Source organism: Otolemur garnettii, unplaced genomic scaffold (genome assembly GCF_000181295.1).
Source record: "Otolemur garnettii isolate 467f Iridium unplaced genomic scaffold, OtoGar3 scaffold00014, whole genome shotgun sequence".
Taxonomy (NCBI): Eukaryota; Metazoa; Chordata; class Mammalia; order Primates; family Galagidae; genus Otolemur; species Otolemur garnettii.
In genome coordinates this window covers 5744549-5763166 of record NW_003852409.1, presented here as the reverse complement: position 1 = coordinate 5763166, position 18618 = coordinate 5744549, and the positions used below count along the sequence as shown (strand labels likewise).

General features: G+C 42.4%; 1 protein-coding gene and 1 pseudogene across 2 annotated transcripts; one reads left to right on the top strand and one right to left on the bottom strand.

The window, feature by feature from the left end:
* Positions 1-10: 10 nt before the first annotated feature.
* Positions 11-11872, top strand: LOC100957390 (bile acid-CoA:amino acid N-acyltransferase). Of its 2 annotated transcripts, XM_023510588.1 has the most exons (5): positions 11-139; positions 4342-4858; positions 6649-6851; positions 10461-10524; positions 10765-11872. In XM_023510588.1, the coding sequence occupies exons 2-5, from the start codon at positions 4393-4395 to the stop codon at positions 11052-11054; spliced, it is 1023 nt and encodes a 340-aa protein (XP_023366356.1). In that variant the 5' UTR covers positions 11-139; positions 4342-4392; the 3' UTR covers positions 11055-11872. The 2 variants fall into 2 exon arrangements, with proteins under 2 accessions (XP_023366356.1, XP_003785226.1); XM_003785178.3 differs by having other exon boundaries at positions 12-139; positions 10461-11872.
* An 835-nt stretch (positions 11873-12707) lies between these two features.
* LOC100942892 lies at positions 12708-16848 on the bottom strand (annotated as a pseudogene).
* Between the last annotated feature and the right edge of the window lie 1770 nt (positions 16849-18618).

Here is an 18618-nt window from a genome sequence, read left to right as displayed (position 1 = left end):
TAGAACAGAAAGTGCATGATAAGCTAGTGCTTGACTAAAGTTTGACTACAAAAGATATATTTGAGGTTTTGGCCTTCTGAACAACTTGGCATAGTGTCTTTCCCTTTGCTGCTGAAAAAGAAGATTCAAAAGGAAAAAGGTACTTTGACTTCTAAGGACTGTTTCTTCTGGGCTGGCTGGAAATTCATTGAAATTGTAGCACTTGAGGGCAGTGCCTATGGCTCAAAGGAGTAGGGCACTTGCCCCATATGCCGGAGGTGGCGGGTTCAAACCCAGCCCTAGCCAAAAACTGCAAAAAAAAAAAAAAAAAAAAATTGTAGCACTTGAATTAGAAATAAATCGGGTTATTTAGTGTTTGGAATACGGCAGTTCACAAGGATAAATAATCTTTTTACTCATATCGTAATATCAGCTGTGGAGGACCCTAGAGTGCTCAGATAAGTGTTATGTATTCGGTTTGATTTTTCTAAGACAGATTTTTCAATACGGACTTGCTATTACGAGAATATTGAGGCATGAAATTTGTATCTCTAGGAAGAGGAAAGGCCATCAAAAATAATTTCTTGACCAGGCACAGTGGCTCACACCTATAATCCTAGTACTGTGCTCCGGGAGGCCGAGGTAGATGGATTGCCCTGAGTTCACAGGTTCCAAACCAACCTGAGCAAGAGCAAGATCTCGTCTCTAAAAATAGTCGCATTGTGGTGGGTGCCTGTAGTCCCAGCTACTCAGGAGACTGAGGCAAGAGACTCACTTGAGCCCAAGAGTTTGAGGTTGCCGTGAGCTGTGACATCTTAGAACTCTACTGAGGGTGACAAAATGAGACTCTGTCTCAAAAAATAAAAAAATTTAAGCCTGAGCAAAGAGTGAGACCCCTCCCCCTCATCTCTACTAAAAGTAGAAAAATTAGCCAGGTATGGTAATACAGGCCTATAGTCCCCGCTACTCAGGAAATTGAGACAGGAGGATTGTTTGAGCCCAGGAATTTGAGGTTGCAATAAGCTATGATGATGCCACTGCCCTCTAGCCTGGACAATAGAGCAAGACCCTGTCTCACACACAAAAAAGAAATAATCTTTCTTCGTTTTCTCTTCTCCATCACCACCAATATTTCACCCTCTTTATAAAGACTGTTTCTTAGAATATTGAGTAAACACTCTCTTATTCTGGGAAGCCAAACTCTGGTGCTATTTATATTTTGTTCATAGAGTAATTTTCTTTTTTTTTTTTTTCAAGATAGAATCTCACTTTGTCACCCTCAGTAGAATGCCATGGTGTCATAGCTCACAGCAACCTCAGACTCCTGGGCTCAAGCGATTCTCTTGCCTCAGCCTCCCAAGTAAGCTGAGACTGCAGGTGCCCACCACAACACCCAGCTATTTTTAGAGGTAAGGTCTCACGCTGGCTCAGGCTGGTCTAGAACTCTTGAGCTCAGACAATCCACCTGCCTCAGCCTCCCAGAGTGCTAGGATTACAGGCATGAGCCACTGCACCTGGCCCCAATAATTTTCTTTTAATGTAAGACAAGTGACATGTTAGGATTACATTCTATGAAAATATTTCTCGAAGATTTGACCTCATGTTATATCTATTTATGAAATCTAGGAATCCTTTGGGGGAGTGAAATGCAGTGATTTAAAATAAAACAAAAAAAGCCAACATAAGTTGAACTAAAGTTAATCACTTTCCAATTAATTTAATTCTAGTTGGGCACACTGGTTCATGCATGTGATACTTAAATAGGAAAAAGCTTACTGGCCAACTGTGGAAGGAAGACTGTATTTTAAGTTTATTTAGAGCAATGACTGCATTTGATCTGTCAGTAAACTGTATCCTAGAATGAGGAGGATTTTTCAGTCCTGCTCGTAGCTTTCTGAGCCTGGAACAATCTTTGTCTATTCTGGTCCTCTGCCCCCATCCTTTTGAAGGCAGCTGCCTCCCTTATGTGAGTGAGGCAATGCCTTAGACAGATGTCCCTCAGCGTGCCATCCTGCTCTCAGTCTTTGATGTACTGTCCCTGAGAACATGGCATCAGGAAGTCTAATAGAAAGTTGCCAGTTGGAGAAAGACCGTGTGGCTGGATTTTCTCAGAATTCTAATCTACCAAACCAGCCCATACACATCCATTGAAATGGCATAACTTTTTCTCTTGATTTCTCCTTATTTTTCTCTAGGGGTTTCTTTTTTGCTGCTTCATCATCATCAAAAGTCAGCATGTAGGAGACAAAAATTTCCTGTCTTCTGTTGAATAGCTTGTCACTTGCTAGAGATTAATTCATTTAAATTCTTTGTATTCTCAGCAATCTAATAGTTAAATCAAAAAGAGACACCCCCCCCAAAAAAAACCCAAATGCTGACTTTTTAGTTTATCCAATTAGTTGTGGTTGTTGGAGTAATAACAGTAGTAACTCTTCTGGCTTTAAGAAGAGTTGAGAAGGGCACTCCTTAATTTTGAATTATAAAAAGCATAGCAAGATTTTCATGTACCTGAAAGGCTTGTCAGCTTCTAGTATTGCTTTAGAGTGGGCAAATATATTTTTAGAGACAGAGTCTCATTTTGTCACCCTGGGTAGAGTGTGGTGGCGTCACAGTTCACAGCAACCTCAAACTCTTGGGCTCAAGGGATTCCCTTTTCTCAGCCTCCTGAGTAGCTGAGACTACAGGTGCTGGGCTCAAGACCGGTTATTTTTACATAGGGTCCTTCTCTTGCTCAGGCTGGTCTCAAAATCTGGAGCTCAGGGCAGCGCCTGTGGCTCAAAGGAGTAGGGCACTGGCTCCATATACTGGAGGTGGCGGGTTCAAACCCAGCCCCAGCCAAAAACTGCAAAAAAAAAAAAAAAAAAAAAAAAAAATGGAGCTCAGGCAATCCACCCACCTGGGCCTCCCAGAGTGCTGGAATTACAGACGTGAGCCACCGTGCTGGACTGGACTGGGCAAATCTATGGATTGGTTTTTCTCTAAGGAGCAATATATGTCAGCCTTTTTGTTCTTCCCCAAGATTTTATTCTCGTATTTTGAGAAGATCCTTCTATTTTTTTATTATGATCTGTTGGAGGTAAACTCTCAGATGCCAGACGTTCTATGTGCAGGTCTTGGGAAGGGGATTAGCAGAGGAGCCAAGTGTTTCACATATAGAGATGTTCAATAAACCACCCTGTTTTCAAGGCTTCACCACTACACATCTCACTCCTATCCTCCATTGTTTTGTTTTGTTTTGAGACAGAGTCTCACTTTGTTATCTTATGTCCAGCAGCCTCTCAAAGACCATATCGCTAGACAAGTCACATTTAAAGAGGAGTCCTTTTATTGAAGAGTTGGCCAGCAACTGCCTCCATGTCCCAACATGGGGTTTCTGAGAGCAGCGCCAAGTGCCTAAGGGATCAGGTTTTTAAGGCTTGGTCTGCATCCTGGTTGGCACACAGGCTGCCCAGGTGCACTCGGATAGGTTAGCAAGCCTTGTAGAGAAGCAGAATGTTGTGGTTAGTCATACATCTTTGTTTCAGTATTTTCTCCACCTGGTATTTCTTAAAGGTCAGTCCGGGGACAGTCGGTATTTCCCTGTTCATTTCTCAGGGGAGTTAGTCAAGCAAAAGTCAGTGAGTACTTTTCTATCTATCTTGGGAGTGAACCAGACTTACTCCATTTTGTTGAGGGCTTGCAGCCCAGAAATTGACTAGGAGTTAACTGGTATTTTTCTACCTTAGTCTAGGCCTAATAGTTGCCCTTGGTAGAGTCCCATGGCATCACAGCTCACAGCAACCTCACACTCCTGGGCTCAAGCTATTCTCTTGCCTTAGCCTCCCAAGTAGCTGAGACTACAGGCACCCACCACAATGCCTGGCTACCTTTTTAGAGACAGGATCTTGCTCTTGCTCAGGCTGGTCTCAAACCCATGAGCTCAGGCATTCCACCCACCTCAGCCTCCCAGAGTGCTAGGATTACAGGCATGAGCCACCATGCCCGGCCCCTATCCTCCATTGTATCTGATTTTTCAAAGGTTCTGTATGACATGCTGTGTTATCTTTCTTGATGTATTGACACTCTTCATGCATACTTTGGATGCTGCTTCTTCCACATTGGTTTATTATTGTTCTAAGACTTCTTTGACTTGCTCTCTGTATTCTAGAAATTCGTTGAAAGTTCTCAGGAGTTTTGTACCAGAAGATCATTATCAGGGTATTTCCTAAGGAACTAGAGAGTTAGAGCTGAATCCTAAGGGGTCTGAATCCCGATCCAATCCATCTGTCATTAACCTTACTTGTACTTTATTTCATTTCCTCTTATTTCCATATATTTTGAATTTTTTAAAACTCATTACTGACTTGAAGCTTATATTTTGAGGCTTTGCTGCAGATATTCCTGAAGAATTATCCACAGTGCTACCCTGCAAAGATGGTTCAGCTGACAGCTACCCCTGTGATTGCCCTTGTTGATGAGCCAGTGCATATCCGAGCTACAGGCCTGACCCCCTTTCAGATAGTGACTCTTCATGCATCACTGAAAGATGAAAAGGGGAACATGTTTTATTCTCGAGCCTACTATAGGGCCAATGAAGTTGGTGAAGTGGACCTAGAACGCGATTCTTCCCTAGGAGGGGATTATACGGGCGTCCATCCCATGGGCCTCATCTGGTCCCTGAAACCTGAAAAGTTGTTAACTAGACTATTGAAAACAGATGTGATGAATAGCCCCTTTCAGGTCCAAGTAAAACTTCATGAATTAGATTTCCTACTGAACAATAAACCTATAAGTGCTCCAAAGGCAAGCCTGACTTTGGAGAGGTGGTACGTGGCACCTGGTGTCACACGGATCCGGGTCCGAGAAGGCCGCCTTCGAGGAGCCCTCTTTCTCCCTCCAGGTGAGTAGAATTACTCTGCTTACTGTTATTCTTGTTTTTCCTCCTTTGAATGCATGATTCCTCTGGAAATTTAGCTTGAATATCAATAATACACAAAGCACTCTTTTCTTGCCTTAGAAATAGCACTGACTTTGGGTAATGTGGTAATTTTCTACAGCAACTCAAATTTCACCTCAGCAATTCTGGAGCTTTTCTAAGGCTATGACTATGTACAGCTTGTGGAGTCCCTGCATTATGGTTTACGTAGCTTTTGATGTAGGCTAAGTTCATCTGTATGGAAGCTTGGCTATCTGAAGACCTTTAACTTGATATTATGGAAACCATATCCCAGCTCCTTTTAGGGGCCTCTGCCATGTTAAGTTTCAGTTTAAGGGTCACCTGGGGGCCACAACAAACTGGAGATAGGATAGACTAAACATTGCCACCAATATAGAGGATGCCAAGAAACTTTATAACATCTACTTTCACAAATACTGTATGTTCATATACAATTCCATAGATCAAATAATAAAGCATGCTCCCTAATGTCCATAAAATGTATCAGAACACTCAGTATGATTACAGTAATCTCATACCAATAAGTGGTTTAAAACATCTGTTAGTACACTTCTCAGAGTTTACTGTGGGGCTGAATAAAGCAATTTCCTAGATGACGTCAGCAGGCCCAAGTGTCAGGTTAAATGTTCTTCCTATTCCTTATCGAAATTATATTTTAAGCCAATAAATATCCAATATTTTATTTCTTTTAATAAGGTAAAATAATGATAGCAACTTTAAAAAAATTCCCACTTCCTTAAATTAAGCCACTCTTTTCAAACGTGGATAGGAGCAGTCTTTCTTAGCTAAGATCACTTATAAGAGAATAGAATACTCCCAAATAGTGCATTATAAATTCCTTTCAGTGTATGGCCTCTAGTTTATTGTGGGAAAACCTTGGATTCACAGAGAGTGAGTGTAGAGCAGGCATTCTCAAACTACGGCCCGAGGGCCACATGCAGCCCACCTAGGACATTTATCCGACCCGGTGGGTGTTTTTGCTGCCGCTGCCTGTCCTGCTTAGCAGCCGACTTGTCCTGAGGCCTGCAGCCCAGCCCTCCAATAGTCTGAGGGACAGTGAACTGGCCCCCTGTTTAAAAAGTTTGAAGACCCCTGGTGTAGAGTGATACTCAGACCATCCCTACCTTTTACTGTGTGTTAGGATCCAGGGTATGAATGCAGCATTATTGAATGAAAGGGTTCATCATTTACACCTGCTTAGATATGAGATTTCATCGCTGCATAGTCTAACAGAGCAGTGTTAAGTCAAGATTTTTGCTAAATATTAATAATCATTTTTAAAAAATTTAGCTATATACTTCATTGAGATTCCAATTAAATCTGTGGAATTTCTCCTAAGTAAAACGCACATATAAACATTGGTACCATACCTTGCATATGGTGTAATTTTGGATTTTTACAGATTTCCTAAAGCCTGTTTGTGCACCTCTTTAGAAGTTAAGAATCTCTGGTCTGGTTTCTATGACTTTCTTTACACCAAGAGTATGGAAATGAACCACCACGAGTTCCCATTCTCCTTGGATGCAGAATTAAACATGTCAGTGAACACAATTCCCAGTCAAACTTCTAGATGTCGTGTTCCATTATATACTCAATAGTCCTTAATTCTACCCCATTACAAGCCTGGAAACTTCGAAGTTCCTTTTTAAAATTCATATATTTCCAAATTTGTGTATTCTTCTTTTTCCATCCTCATCTTCCTACCTAATTCTGTTTTGTTTGTCCTTTTTCAGGAGAGGGACGTTTCCCGGGGGTGATTGACTTGTTTGGTGGTATAGGTGGGCTGCTTGAATTTCGGGCGGGTCTCTTAGCCAGTCGTGGCTTTGTCTCCTTGGCCTTGGCTTATTGTGACTATGACGATCTGCCACCTCAACCAGAGATAACAGATTTGGAGTATTTTGAGGAAGCTGCCAACTTTCTCCTGAGACACCCTAAGGTAATTAATCTTTGCCTTTCTAGTAAGTTTAAGCTCATTTTAGAATAATTTTTAGGGGTGGTGCCTGTGCCTCAATGGGTAGAGCTCCGGCCCCATATACCAAGGGTGGTGGGTTCGAACCCGGCCCTGGCCGAACTGCAACAAAAACATAAAATAGCCGGGTGTTGTGGCGGGTGCCTGTAGTTCCAGCTACTCTGGAGGCTGAGGCAAGAGAATTGCCTAAGCCCAGGAGTTGGAGGTTGCTGTGAGCTGTGATGCCTTGCACTCTACCAAGGATGATAAAGTGAGACTGTCTCTACAAAAAAATAAATAAAATAAAATAATTTTTAATAATAATTTTGTGACTTAACTTTGAAGTATGTTTCTGGCCAGGCACAGTGACTCATTTCTGTAATCCCAGCACTTGGGAGGCCAACATGGGTGGATTGCCTGAGTTCAGGAGTTGGAGATCAGCCTGAGCCAGAGTGAGACACTGTCTCTAAATACAGCTGAGTGATGTGATGGGCGCCTGTAGTCCCAGCTACTTGGGAGGCTGAGGCAAGAGAATCACTTAGGGCCAAGAGTTGGAGGTTGCTGCAAGCTGTGAAGCCATGGCACCCTACCGAGGGTGACATAGTGAGATTCCATCTCAAAAAAAAAAAAAAAAAAAATTAAAAAGGCAGAATTTCACAGCTGGGAAAGATCTTTTAAGTGATTTAAACCACCCAGATAATATTCAGGATAGAAAACAGAGTATATATGACTCATTTCATTTGTTCCCTTACCCTAGAAGTTTTTCATATTTCTGTCTGCTTGGCATAAGTCATACATGCATTCATGTTTTTCTAAATAACAAGGGAAAAAAATCTCAGACATTATTTTATAAATTGCCTTGAAAATCTATGAGATTGATTAAGATAATACAGGAAATCAATTATGGTTTATAAAAGAGATGTTTCTGAAACTCTGATCTTGCAAAGTGCAAGTGCTGGAGGAGAATCAGAACTTTATTTTATGGCACAAAGAACCCTCCCCTTTAACTCCTTTTCATTTCAGTCCTATACCAAATTGGTGATTGGGAGCTGTATACTCTGCATTCAAAAATAACTCACGAACATGTCGTTTTCTTTTCATCCTCACTGATATTATTTTAATGCAGGACACCATCATTTCCTGTCTGCACTATACCATTGCAATAAGCTCTGCTTTTATGTATTAATTTATTTTTGAGACAGAGTCTCACTCTGTTACTCTAGGCCAGAGAGCCATAGCACCAGCCTATGGCTCACAGCAACCTCAAACTCTTAGGCTCAAGTGATCCTCCGACAGGCTCCTGCCCCAAGGCCTGGCTAATTTTTCTATTTTTAGTATAGACGGGGTCTCCTTCTTGCTCACCCTTTCTCCACTAAAAATAGAAAAAGTAGAGCTCAAGTGATCCTCCCACCTCAGCCTCCCGGGATAGGATTACAGACATAAAAGCCAGTGCGTCTGGCCCCTGCCTCCAATTTTGCAAGTCAGTTGTGAGACTGGCCTTTCTAGAGTTCAGCTATTTTACTTACTTGCTGAATAGTCACCCTATTTACTATAGGATAAAGGCCAGGCTTCCTAACATGTTAGGAAAAAACTTCCTATGATTTGACTCCTGCATACTTCAGCCTTATCTTATGCCCATCTGTAAAATTTGTCCGAATTCCCCTCTTTCCTTAGGAGAAAAGAGTGGAGGCTATTTAGCATGTCTTTGAAAGCTATTCCCTATCTGGTTGCTATTTTCTTCTACAGCCTTATTTTGCTGTTTCCCTCCTTACAGTCTAAATTCAACTAATGAAGAGCTACCTGTGGTTCCCCAAATGTATTTCTGTTTGATGCCTTTGAATTTGTGTGTGTGTTCCTGCCATGGTGAATCCATGGAGGAATCCATGCAAAAATGTAGCCATTTCCTAGAAAAGCAGATGATGGTGGCTTAAACAACCATCATATAAGGCATTTTATTCTCTCATATAACAGCTGATGGTGGCTTAAACAACCATATGAGGCATTTTATTCTCTCATGTAACAGTCTGGAGATAGGTAGTTCAGGCTTTGGTTCAGAAACTTAGTGGAGATTTTAGTCAAGGAAACTAGGTCGATATTTCTGCAATTTTCTAGCCTTATCCTAAAAGTCACAAGATAGCTCTGGCAGTTTTAGACATTAAGTTAACATCTCAGCAGCCTAACCTGGAAAGAATGGTCAGAAAAACAGGTTTTCACCTGGTATGGTGGCTCACACCTGTAATCCTAGCACTCTTGGACACCAAGGCAGGAGGATCCCCTAAGCTCAGGAGTTCAAGACCAACTTGAACAAGAGCAAGACCTTGTCTCTACTAAAAATAAGCCAGGTGATGTGGTGGGCACCTGTAGTCTCAGCTACTTGGGAGGCTAAGGCAGGAAAACTGCTCAGACCTAGGAGTTTCGAGTTGCTATGAGCTGAGGCCATGGCACTCTAGCCTAGCAACAGAGCAAGATTTTGTCTCAGAAATAAATAGACAAACAAAAAGAAACACAGGCTTTCTCTTAATGATTCTATGTCATTCTACATGGGGAAAAAAGTCCTTAGGTAGACTATGTTGGCCTTATAAGAGAGGCTGAAGAAATATATAGGAAAGGCAAGTGGATTCAGGATCATCAAAATTTGTTCCTTGGGCAGGATACATGGCTGTACCATATAAAACCAAGGTCACATTAGCATTGACATTGTGGAGAATGGCTCTCCTGTGGACAACTGACCCTGCTACAAACACATAGCATCCCATTTCTTTTTGTTGGCTTTCATTTTTTAATAAGAAGGCTCATTTCATAGCCCATTTCCTCCGAGAGTCTCTCTTTGATCCTCCCGTTATTCTCTGCTAATCTAGGCTGGCAGTCTTGCATATATGCATTCTGACATAATAGAATTTATGATACTCTCAATCATCTGTGTGGGGTTTTTTCCCCCTCTTTTCTCTTCATCTTGCAATGAGTTCCTTGAGGATAAGAAATGGTGCCTGTATATGCTGTGACTCCTGTCCCCTGTCTTCCATCCCCTACCTGGTTGGCATAGGGTGGATGATCTAAAAATGTTTATTTGATGACTGACAATGAAAGAGGAAGCTGAGCCAAGCCTACTTTATTCAATCTTTTCTCTCAAAGGAGAAACCTTTTGGAGAAACTAAAGTAAGTCTAGAGTTCTCTGTTCCTCTTTCCGTGCTCTGTCCTACGAATCTCACTTTCTTTCTCAGTCTTTTCCAATAAGGTCTCTTTCCTCTGAACTTCTAGGGAGCTTAAAGACAAAGTTCATCAATTAGTTATAGCCTAACTCACATTATTCACAATGGTCACATGCCTTTTCTTACTTTCCCTAGTACACTGGTGTTCTTAAGCTCAGAGCTTTACACAATACTGAATCCACAGTATTCAGTCAGTGAATCTTGGCACATCTCTACAGTAGTTACTTTAAATACATGTTACATATTCTAGAACTCCAGAGCTAAGTGTGTGAGTAAAATTAATACTTGCTTGGTTCCCATTGGTTATTGCAGTTTGTTTGTTCTTTGAGATTGTGGAGTTTTCCTAAATGAGAGATGAAATAACATCTCACTTCTATTATTTTTTCAGGTCCATGGCCCAGGGATTGGGGTAGTCTCTACCTGCAAAGGAGCTGAGATTGGACTCTCTATGGGTATTCACCTAAAACAAATCACAGCCACCGTACTTATTAATGGAACCCCCTTTGTTTTTGAAGTTCCACAGGTTTATCGTGGTCAGATTTATCCACCTGTTCCCCCCTCTATACAATTAGTAGCTATCAATACCTTGGGGTTAACAGAGTTCTATCGCATGTTTGAGGAAACTCAAATTATAGCCAGTCAGAGTTTTCTTCCCATTGAAAAAGCCCATGGACATTTCCTCTTCATTGTAGGAGAAGCAGATAAGAATGTCAACAGCAAAAGGCATGCGGAGCTAGCCACAGACCGGCTGAGGAGGAACGGGAAGAGCAACTGGACCTTGCTATCTTACCCTGGGGCAGGCCACCTGATAGAGCCTCCTTACTCTCCGCTGTGCCCTGCCTCAGGGCTCAGGGCCTTGTCCTCATCCGTACACTGGGGAGGAGAGGTGATCCCACACGCAGCCGCACAGGAGCATTCTTGGAAGGAGATCCAGAAATTTCTCAGGAAGCATCTCATTTCAACTGTAACCAGTCAACTCTGAGAAGACTAGAATCCTAAGAAATAGAGAAGTTAAGCTCTTTACCAGCACCTCTTGATTTTCGTGGAAGAATGTGGGGTGGGTTTTTTTTTTCCTCTCACATTTAGTGTTAATTTGAATGGTAAAACTGGCACAAGGGTAAAAACTTGATAGCTTACTTATACCACAGAGCAAGCTAATTAAATTGGACATGGGGAATAAATTTAAAAAATAATTTTACTTCGTATGTCCATGACTTTTATTCTGATTAGGCCTTTCAAATAGGACTGAGATATAGCACATTGGCAAAAATTTGGAAAGGCAAATAGGAATAGTGCCAAAGTAACAGATACCACAAAAATATCATGTCAGCAAAGCCTCATATAGTAACCCATTGTCAGATTAGAGCAGCAGAAGAAAGTTCCTTCTGAATCATAATCATTTTAGCCGTATCTGCCAACTTCACCATGGTAACTTTACAACATCATTCCTCATTTGTGCAGTAGTAAAATTCCATCAGAAGGGAAAGGGTGGATTGAGGAAGTCAATTCATTCCAACAAATTACCTCTTGAATTCTAACAAGTGAACGCATCAGCACAAAGTTAAGAAATAATACCCAAAGCTAGAAGATAATTGGTTTAAGTTATGCAGCAAATTAAAATGAGAAGTACTAGAAAATAGAACCAATGGAGTTCCCAAATCTTCTCATTCATTTAAAAAATTAAATTAAATGTAAAAATAGGAGCAAAACTCTACCAATGCATACTAGTCTGAATGGGTTGATGGACAGGATAATTGGGTCAGCTGGCACCGTACTCAATAAATGGATTTTCTTCTTTCATGTTTTGGGAGTTTTTTGTTTTTGTTTTTTTGGGATAGAGTCTTACTCTGTCACCCTGGGCAGAGTGCTGTCCTGTAGTACTCTATAGTCTACACAGTAACCTCAAACTCCTGGCTCAACCAATCCTTTTGCCTCAGCCTCTTGAATAGCTGGGACAATATGTGCCTGCCACCATGCCGAGTTAATATTTTTCTTTTCTTTTTTCTTCTCTCTCTCTCTTTTTTTTTTTTTTTTTTTGAGACAGTCTTTACTCTGTTACCCTGGGTAGAGTGCCATGGCCTCATACCTCACAGCAATCTCAAACTCCTGGGTTCAAGTGATCCTCTTGCCTCAGCCTCCTGAGTAGCTGGGACTACAAGCTTCAGCCACAACACCCAGCTAGGTTTTAGGTACTGGGTCTCACTTTTGCTCAGGCTGGTCTCAAATGCCTAACCTCAAGCAGGCCATCCACCTTGGCCTCCCAGAGTGCTAGGATTACAGGGCATGAACCACCCCTTCTGGCCTTCATTTATGTTAAAAGTAGCGCACAAACATAAGCTCTATAAAAGCAGGTACTATATTTTCACAGGACTCAAATAGCTACTATATATCCTATAAGTAAAAAAAATTTACTTTGAATATGTGGATACTCCACGTAATCTAACCACATGGTTGTTTGCTATACAGTCCTATCAAAATACTAAAAAGTTATCTTTGTTATAAGGCTTTGACCCTACAGTTTTCATAGCAATATAACTACAATTCAGCATGTACCATATTTTGCAAGGCTTCAAGTTCAGCAATCCAAATTATCAATTCATGCTATGTTCAAATGCAGCAACCTCAAGGAGCAAAGTTAATGAGATAGAGACATACAACCATCTCTTGATTCATTCCATTAAGATGGATGATCATTCTGATCATCTCCATCACCCAGCTCCCCAATCAGCGTCTACTTTGTTCTCAGATTCTTCATCTCAAGAGAATTCTGCATCCTGACCCTGCTGTGCAGCCTCTTGCCCTTCACAGTCTGCACAGACATCATAGTGTTCAAATCCATCCCAACACTGGCTGCTAACAGAAGTCCTTCTTACACATCGCACATTTACATTATTTATCCTTTTTATAGACCAGGGAATGCTTCTACATGTTTTCTTTTAGTAAACAGCTTTCTACAAATATCACAGCTAAATAATCGCACTGCCACATAAACAAGTACCTTTTTAGTATTTGTCTACCTCACTACAGTGAGGGCATTTGGATAGAGCTGATACACCATTTTCTCAAGTTTCTTATTTTGGCCAAGATTCCAGCAATACTCCGTACCTGAAATCATTTGAAGGACATGGTATCAATCCATACTTGGAATAATTTGAAGTACCTGGTATTAATTCATACTGGAAATCACTTGAAGGACCAGGCATCAAACCATACTTTAAATCACGTGAAGTAGCAGCATCACCTCCATCTGGACCAGAGCTGGCTTCAGCCAGTAACTGAATTCACATTCCTATGACCACAGGGCCCTGAGAGGAGAGTGTCATCCAAATTTCATTCTTCCTTGATGAGTAGTATATTTCTTCCAGATAGGCAACAGGTAGCTGCATCACTGAGCAATATTCTAAATTATTTTCATTATTATGTGGTATATTATAAATGAAGGTTTTTCCTCCTTGTTTTGCCAGTCTCTTGAATTCCCTGGGAGCATTTTTGTATGATCTTTGGATTCATTTTCAGCCGTTTTAGGAGATCTATGCTGGAAACAACTATGGTCATTCATTTGGCGCTCATCAATTGGAATCATCATTTTCAATTTTTACATAAATAGGCAAATCAGTAAGATTTCATGTTGCCCCCAAACTGGCAATTTTTTGATCCCATGATGAAGACAGATCATCTCTATTAACTGGTTTTCTATTATAGTTTACAACTACAGACGTTGGAGCTTCTGATTTAATGCTTGTATTTTAGGTATCTTAATGAAATTTCAGCAACTTTAAATAACTTCACTCATTGGAAGATAGCTGGCCACTGTCATCACTTCACTGGCATTTTGGCTTTTGAGTATCAGGGTACCAGAATACAAGAAGTCCAATATGACTAAAAAACTTTGGACTGCAGGAATATCTAAATGGATAGTATTTTTCTGGTTCGGGTTTTCTTTTGTGCAGTTTGTGGTCTATAGACAGAACAGACCAAGCATGTGGCTAAGCAACCACTTAATAAGGAAATTAGTACAGCTAGGTAGAAGCCAGGTGCTAGTCATCAAGACAGTGGACGAACGACCCAAAGCATTTCACGGTTTGTGCTTCCCCTCCCATTACAGGCTCAGAGTGCCAAGACCTGGGGATAGAATTATGTCAAAAGAGGGGTCAAGGGCTCCTGTGGGATCTTGGTGCCGGGTCACTCAAGTCTTCACTCCCCACATTCCCAGGCAGTGCTTTTCAGCTGCCCCCAGGAAGGCGCAGGTGCAGTAGTTTGGGCCCCTCCTTTGGAAGGCACAGATGGTAAACCTTGGCAGTGTTTATGCAGTGCCGTCTTCATCATGGTGCAGAGCGCATGAGCTGTGAGGGTATAGCTGCCTCCACCTAGATTTCAAAGGATGCCTTGGAGAGCCTGGGAGTGCAGGCAGAGAACTACTGCAGGGGCAAATCTCTCTCTGTCTAAACATAAAATGTCCATTTTACTTTGTTTTCCAGAACTCCAAACAAAAGCATCCTCGGAGGCTTCCCGTTTCTGATAATCCATTCCCTCCTTTAGTTAAGGTGTAGAGTCCTCAGACTTTTCCCAGAACAGCGAGCCCCAGGGCCTTGCCTCAGTGTAATAAGACTTCAGGGGAAGAATAAAGTGATTACGGAGGATGTAAATTCATTGAGAGGTATTAATAAAGATTATCCATGCCTTATAAGTAATATGTCAGAGAGTGCCCTGGTATGGCAAAAATAGAAAAGTATTACTATACTGAATTCCTAAAATTTTATGTTGCCTTGGCATCTGTTTTGAATATAAGTTGAACTTTCCCACATCAGAAGCAGGGTTTAGTCAGCACACAGTTTATGATTCTCTGCCTCATCCCAGTTTTTCAACATGATTGATCCAGATACCTGCCTTATACAACTGCCACCTGGGACAGCTAGACACATCACACGTGACGGCCCTCTGATCCCCACACTCCACACACATCCTGGGCAGATGTCCATGGGGCCTGTCTCTCAGCCACAGCTGTCTCTTGCTCCCCACCTTCTGGTTGGGTGCGTGTCCCAGATAGCTCCCCTCTTCCTGTTGGCCCTCTGAGATCTGCAATCCTCCTGTCCCTGGGATTTGCAAGTAACACACTGCTGCTGCTGCATTTTTTTTTTTTAGGGTCTCATCTGTAACCCAGGCTGGAGTGTAGTAGGGCAATCATAGCTCCCTGCAGTCTCAAATTCCTGGGTTCAAGTGATCCTCCTGCCTCAGCCTCCAGAGAAACTGGGACCTGGGACTACAGGTGCCCACACCTGTCTAATTTTCCTTTCTTCCTTTTTCTTTTTCTATTTTTTTTTTTTTTTTTGAAGCAGAGTTTCACTATGTAGAGACTTAATAGAGTGCTGTGGAGTCATAGCTCACACCAACTTCAAACTCTTGAGCTTAAGCAATTCTCTTGCCTCAGCCTCCCAAGTAGCTGAGACTACAAATGCACTTGCCACAACACCTGGCCATTTTTTTGTTGTAGTTGTTATTGTTGTTTAGCTGGCCTGGGCCAGGTTCCAACCTGCCAGCCCTGGTGTATGTGGTTGGTGCCCTAACCACTGAGCAACAGGGCACCGAGCCTTTTTGTTTTTCTTTCTTTCTTTTTTTTTTGGTAAAGATGGGAGTCTTGTTATATTTTTGTAGGCTGGTCTTGAATTCCTGGCCTCAAGCAATCCTCTCACCTTGGCTTCCCAAAGTGCTGGGATTATAGATGAGCCACTGTATTTGGGCATGATTCTGGGTTTTTTTTTTTTTTTAATGTGTTTTACTATTGTTAGGGTGTGAGCTAGTGCATGTGCGTTTGAGAAAAATTACTCCAGATAAAGATAGGATAGAAGCTATAAAATGTATTTAATCTTTTTAGAAGCAAAGAGAGTGGGAGAAGAGAGGGATCAAAAAAGACCAGGGAGAAAGCCCCGCATCCCAAAGGAAGAGAAGGGAAAAGCCAGTAGCTGAGGCCAGGTGGCTAGCTATATTAAAGGGGATGTAGAGTGGCAGGGGACAGTTGAGAAACTGCTGTGTCTGCTCCTCTCTCTCTCGGGGGCAGGTAGATTATGAATGCAAACTGGGCCAGATGTCAAAGTCCACAAGTTGGCCCCTCTGCCTTTCTTTGGAGATGAGAGTATCAGATTATTGCTGATGTGCAGAGTGTGCCCTCAAGATACTGTTGAAGCGTGAAGTTCCTTCTCTGGCTCTTTACTCAGGAACTCTGTAAAACAAACAAAAAATAGATTCTTAGAAACAATTTTGAAAAAGAAATATTTCTCTGTTCAGCTTTCTTAGAAATTGTGCAAACAGGGGGGCAGAGGCAAGATGGCGGACTGCAGCCAGCTTTCTACAGAGGCTCCTGTCCAGAAGGAGACTTAAGGACAGAAGTTTAGCAAGTAAGCCTATGGTTTGGAGCTGAGCCAAGGGAGATTGAAGAGAGCATGTCATCCTTGCTGAGTTGAACTGCAACTCCCAAAAGACAATCAAAAGGTACAAAATCCACCACCAAGCGGACGGGAGTCCCCTCCCCCACAAGAAGGGCTCACAGTTTACTCCATATGAACAAGTGAGCAGAGTTCAAACATCTTCCCACTCTATCCCACGGGAGAGATCCCCCCTAAACACTGGACCTCCTACCCTTACTGGGGTGCCACAGCACTCTCCTGTAAGGCATAAAACTGTAAAACTGTATAAAACTGTATATATTCTCTACCTGCAACTCTGAACTCACAGGATCCCCCCCCCCCTCTCACCCCAATGTCTGGAGGTTTGTCACCCATGGAGTCCAGATTCTTGGGTATTTTCTTGAGAGGAGTAGAGGGGGAAAGGGCTGGTGCTAGTCTGTGCTGACTCTGTGGCATGGGAGCAAGGAGAAGATGGTCAGCTGAGAGGCAATCATAAAGAAGCTGTGGTATCCTGAGTTGCAGAGCGGCAGCTGCAGCAGCTGGAAAGGCTCACATCCCTGAGGCCATTCCAGAGACATGCCCTGTCTCTCTGGGCAACCAGAGGTTCCAGGCATCTTCTCTGGTGGCAGCCACTGGCGGAGTGGATTTGGGAAGTTTTGTGAGTAAAAAGAAGCCCTAAGAGTGGTACCAACCTGGGCAGAGCACGGGGACTAGAATATGAGCAGCTCACAGACTTATAGGGAGGGGCTGACCTAGTAGGCTGCTTATCTGATCATAATAGCACCTCGCCCTCAGGGGAATACAGCTGAGACAAAGGCAGTGGGCAGGCAGAGGCTGGAATTAACACCTGAGTGTAAACTCTAATTGCTTGCTGCCCAAGGCTGAGTTTTGTATCAGCTCTAGCAGCATCTGACCTGCAGAGAAATTTAGCCAGGACAGAAACAAATTCTGTGAAGTGGCTCTGTCCTGTTCTGCTAGCAACATCAACAGGTGTGGGGCTGGAACTGAGTGAACTGCCCCCACCTACATTAAACACTGAAAGTCCCCCTGCCAGACTCAGATCTCCTGGTGACTCAGGCAATCATAAACCCCCAGAGCAGTTGCTCACTGGAGTGAACTGGGACACAGCCCTGTGGGACCAGTGACTGGGTGCAAGTTGGGGAAGGAGGCATCAGCCTTCCCAGACTAATTCATTTGCTGGGTGGGTCCTTCTGCCCTCACGGAGCACTGGAGTGAGTCATATCTGAGCTGCCAGCAGACCCCCCCCCCATCTAGTTGCCAGAGAGTTTTTGAACTCTCCCACCTGAGACTGGTGCTGACTGGGACAACTGATTTGGACCCCTTGAACCAGGCAAATCACCCAAGGACTACCCAAAGTGGCACCCTGGGTATATGGTTGAGGGAAGGTTTGATTTTTGCTGGTGTTTCTCCACAGCAGAGACTTCAACCAAGAGTGACTGATTCACTAGGGTAGGACAGAGACCAGCTGAAAATAAGACAGAGCCACTTAGCCCCACCAGACCAAGCAGGTCCCCAGTCTCTCAAGCCATAACACCATATAAGTCCTTGACAAAGCTCAAGGGGAAAATCCAAATGGGGTAAAATAATCATGGGGCAGAATCAGCAGAAAAGCTCTGGTAATATGAATAACCAGAGTAGATCAACCTCCCCAAGAAAGGCAGCTGAAAATCCTCTTCATAAACAGTTGGCTGAAATGTCAGAAATCAAATTCAGGATTTGGATTGCAAATAAGATTAATAGAATAGAGGCAAAGATAGAATTAGAAATTCAAGGAGCATTCCAAGAGTTCACTCAAGAATTCAACGAATTCAAAGACAAAACCACTAAAGATTTTGAAACAATGAGGAAAGAGATTGCAGCCCTCAAAGATCTGAAAAATACGGTAGAATCCCTTAGTAGTAGAATGCAGCAAGCAGAAGAAAGGATCTCAGACATCGAAGACAAACCTTTTGAATGTGCCCAAGTATCCAAAGAGGAACAGAAATGGAAAGCAAAGATGGATTATTCTCTCAGAGAGCTCTGGGATAATTTGAAGAAAGCTAATATTCACCTTATAGGAATCCCTGAAGGTGATGAAGTTGCTTCACAAAACACAGAGGCTCTTCTTTATGAAATTATGAAAGA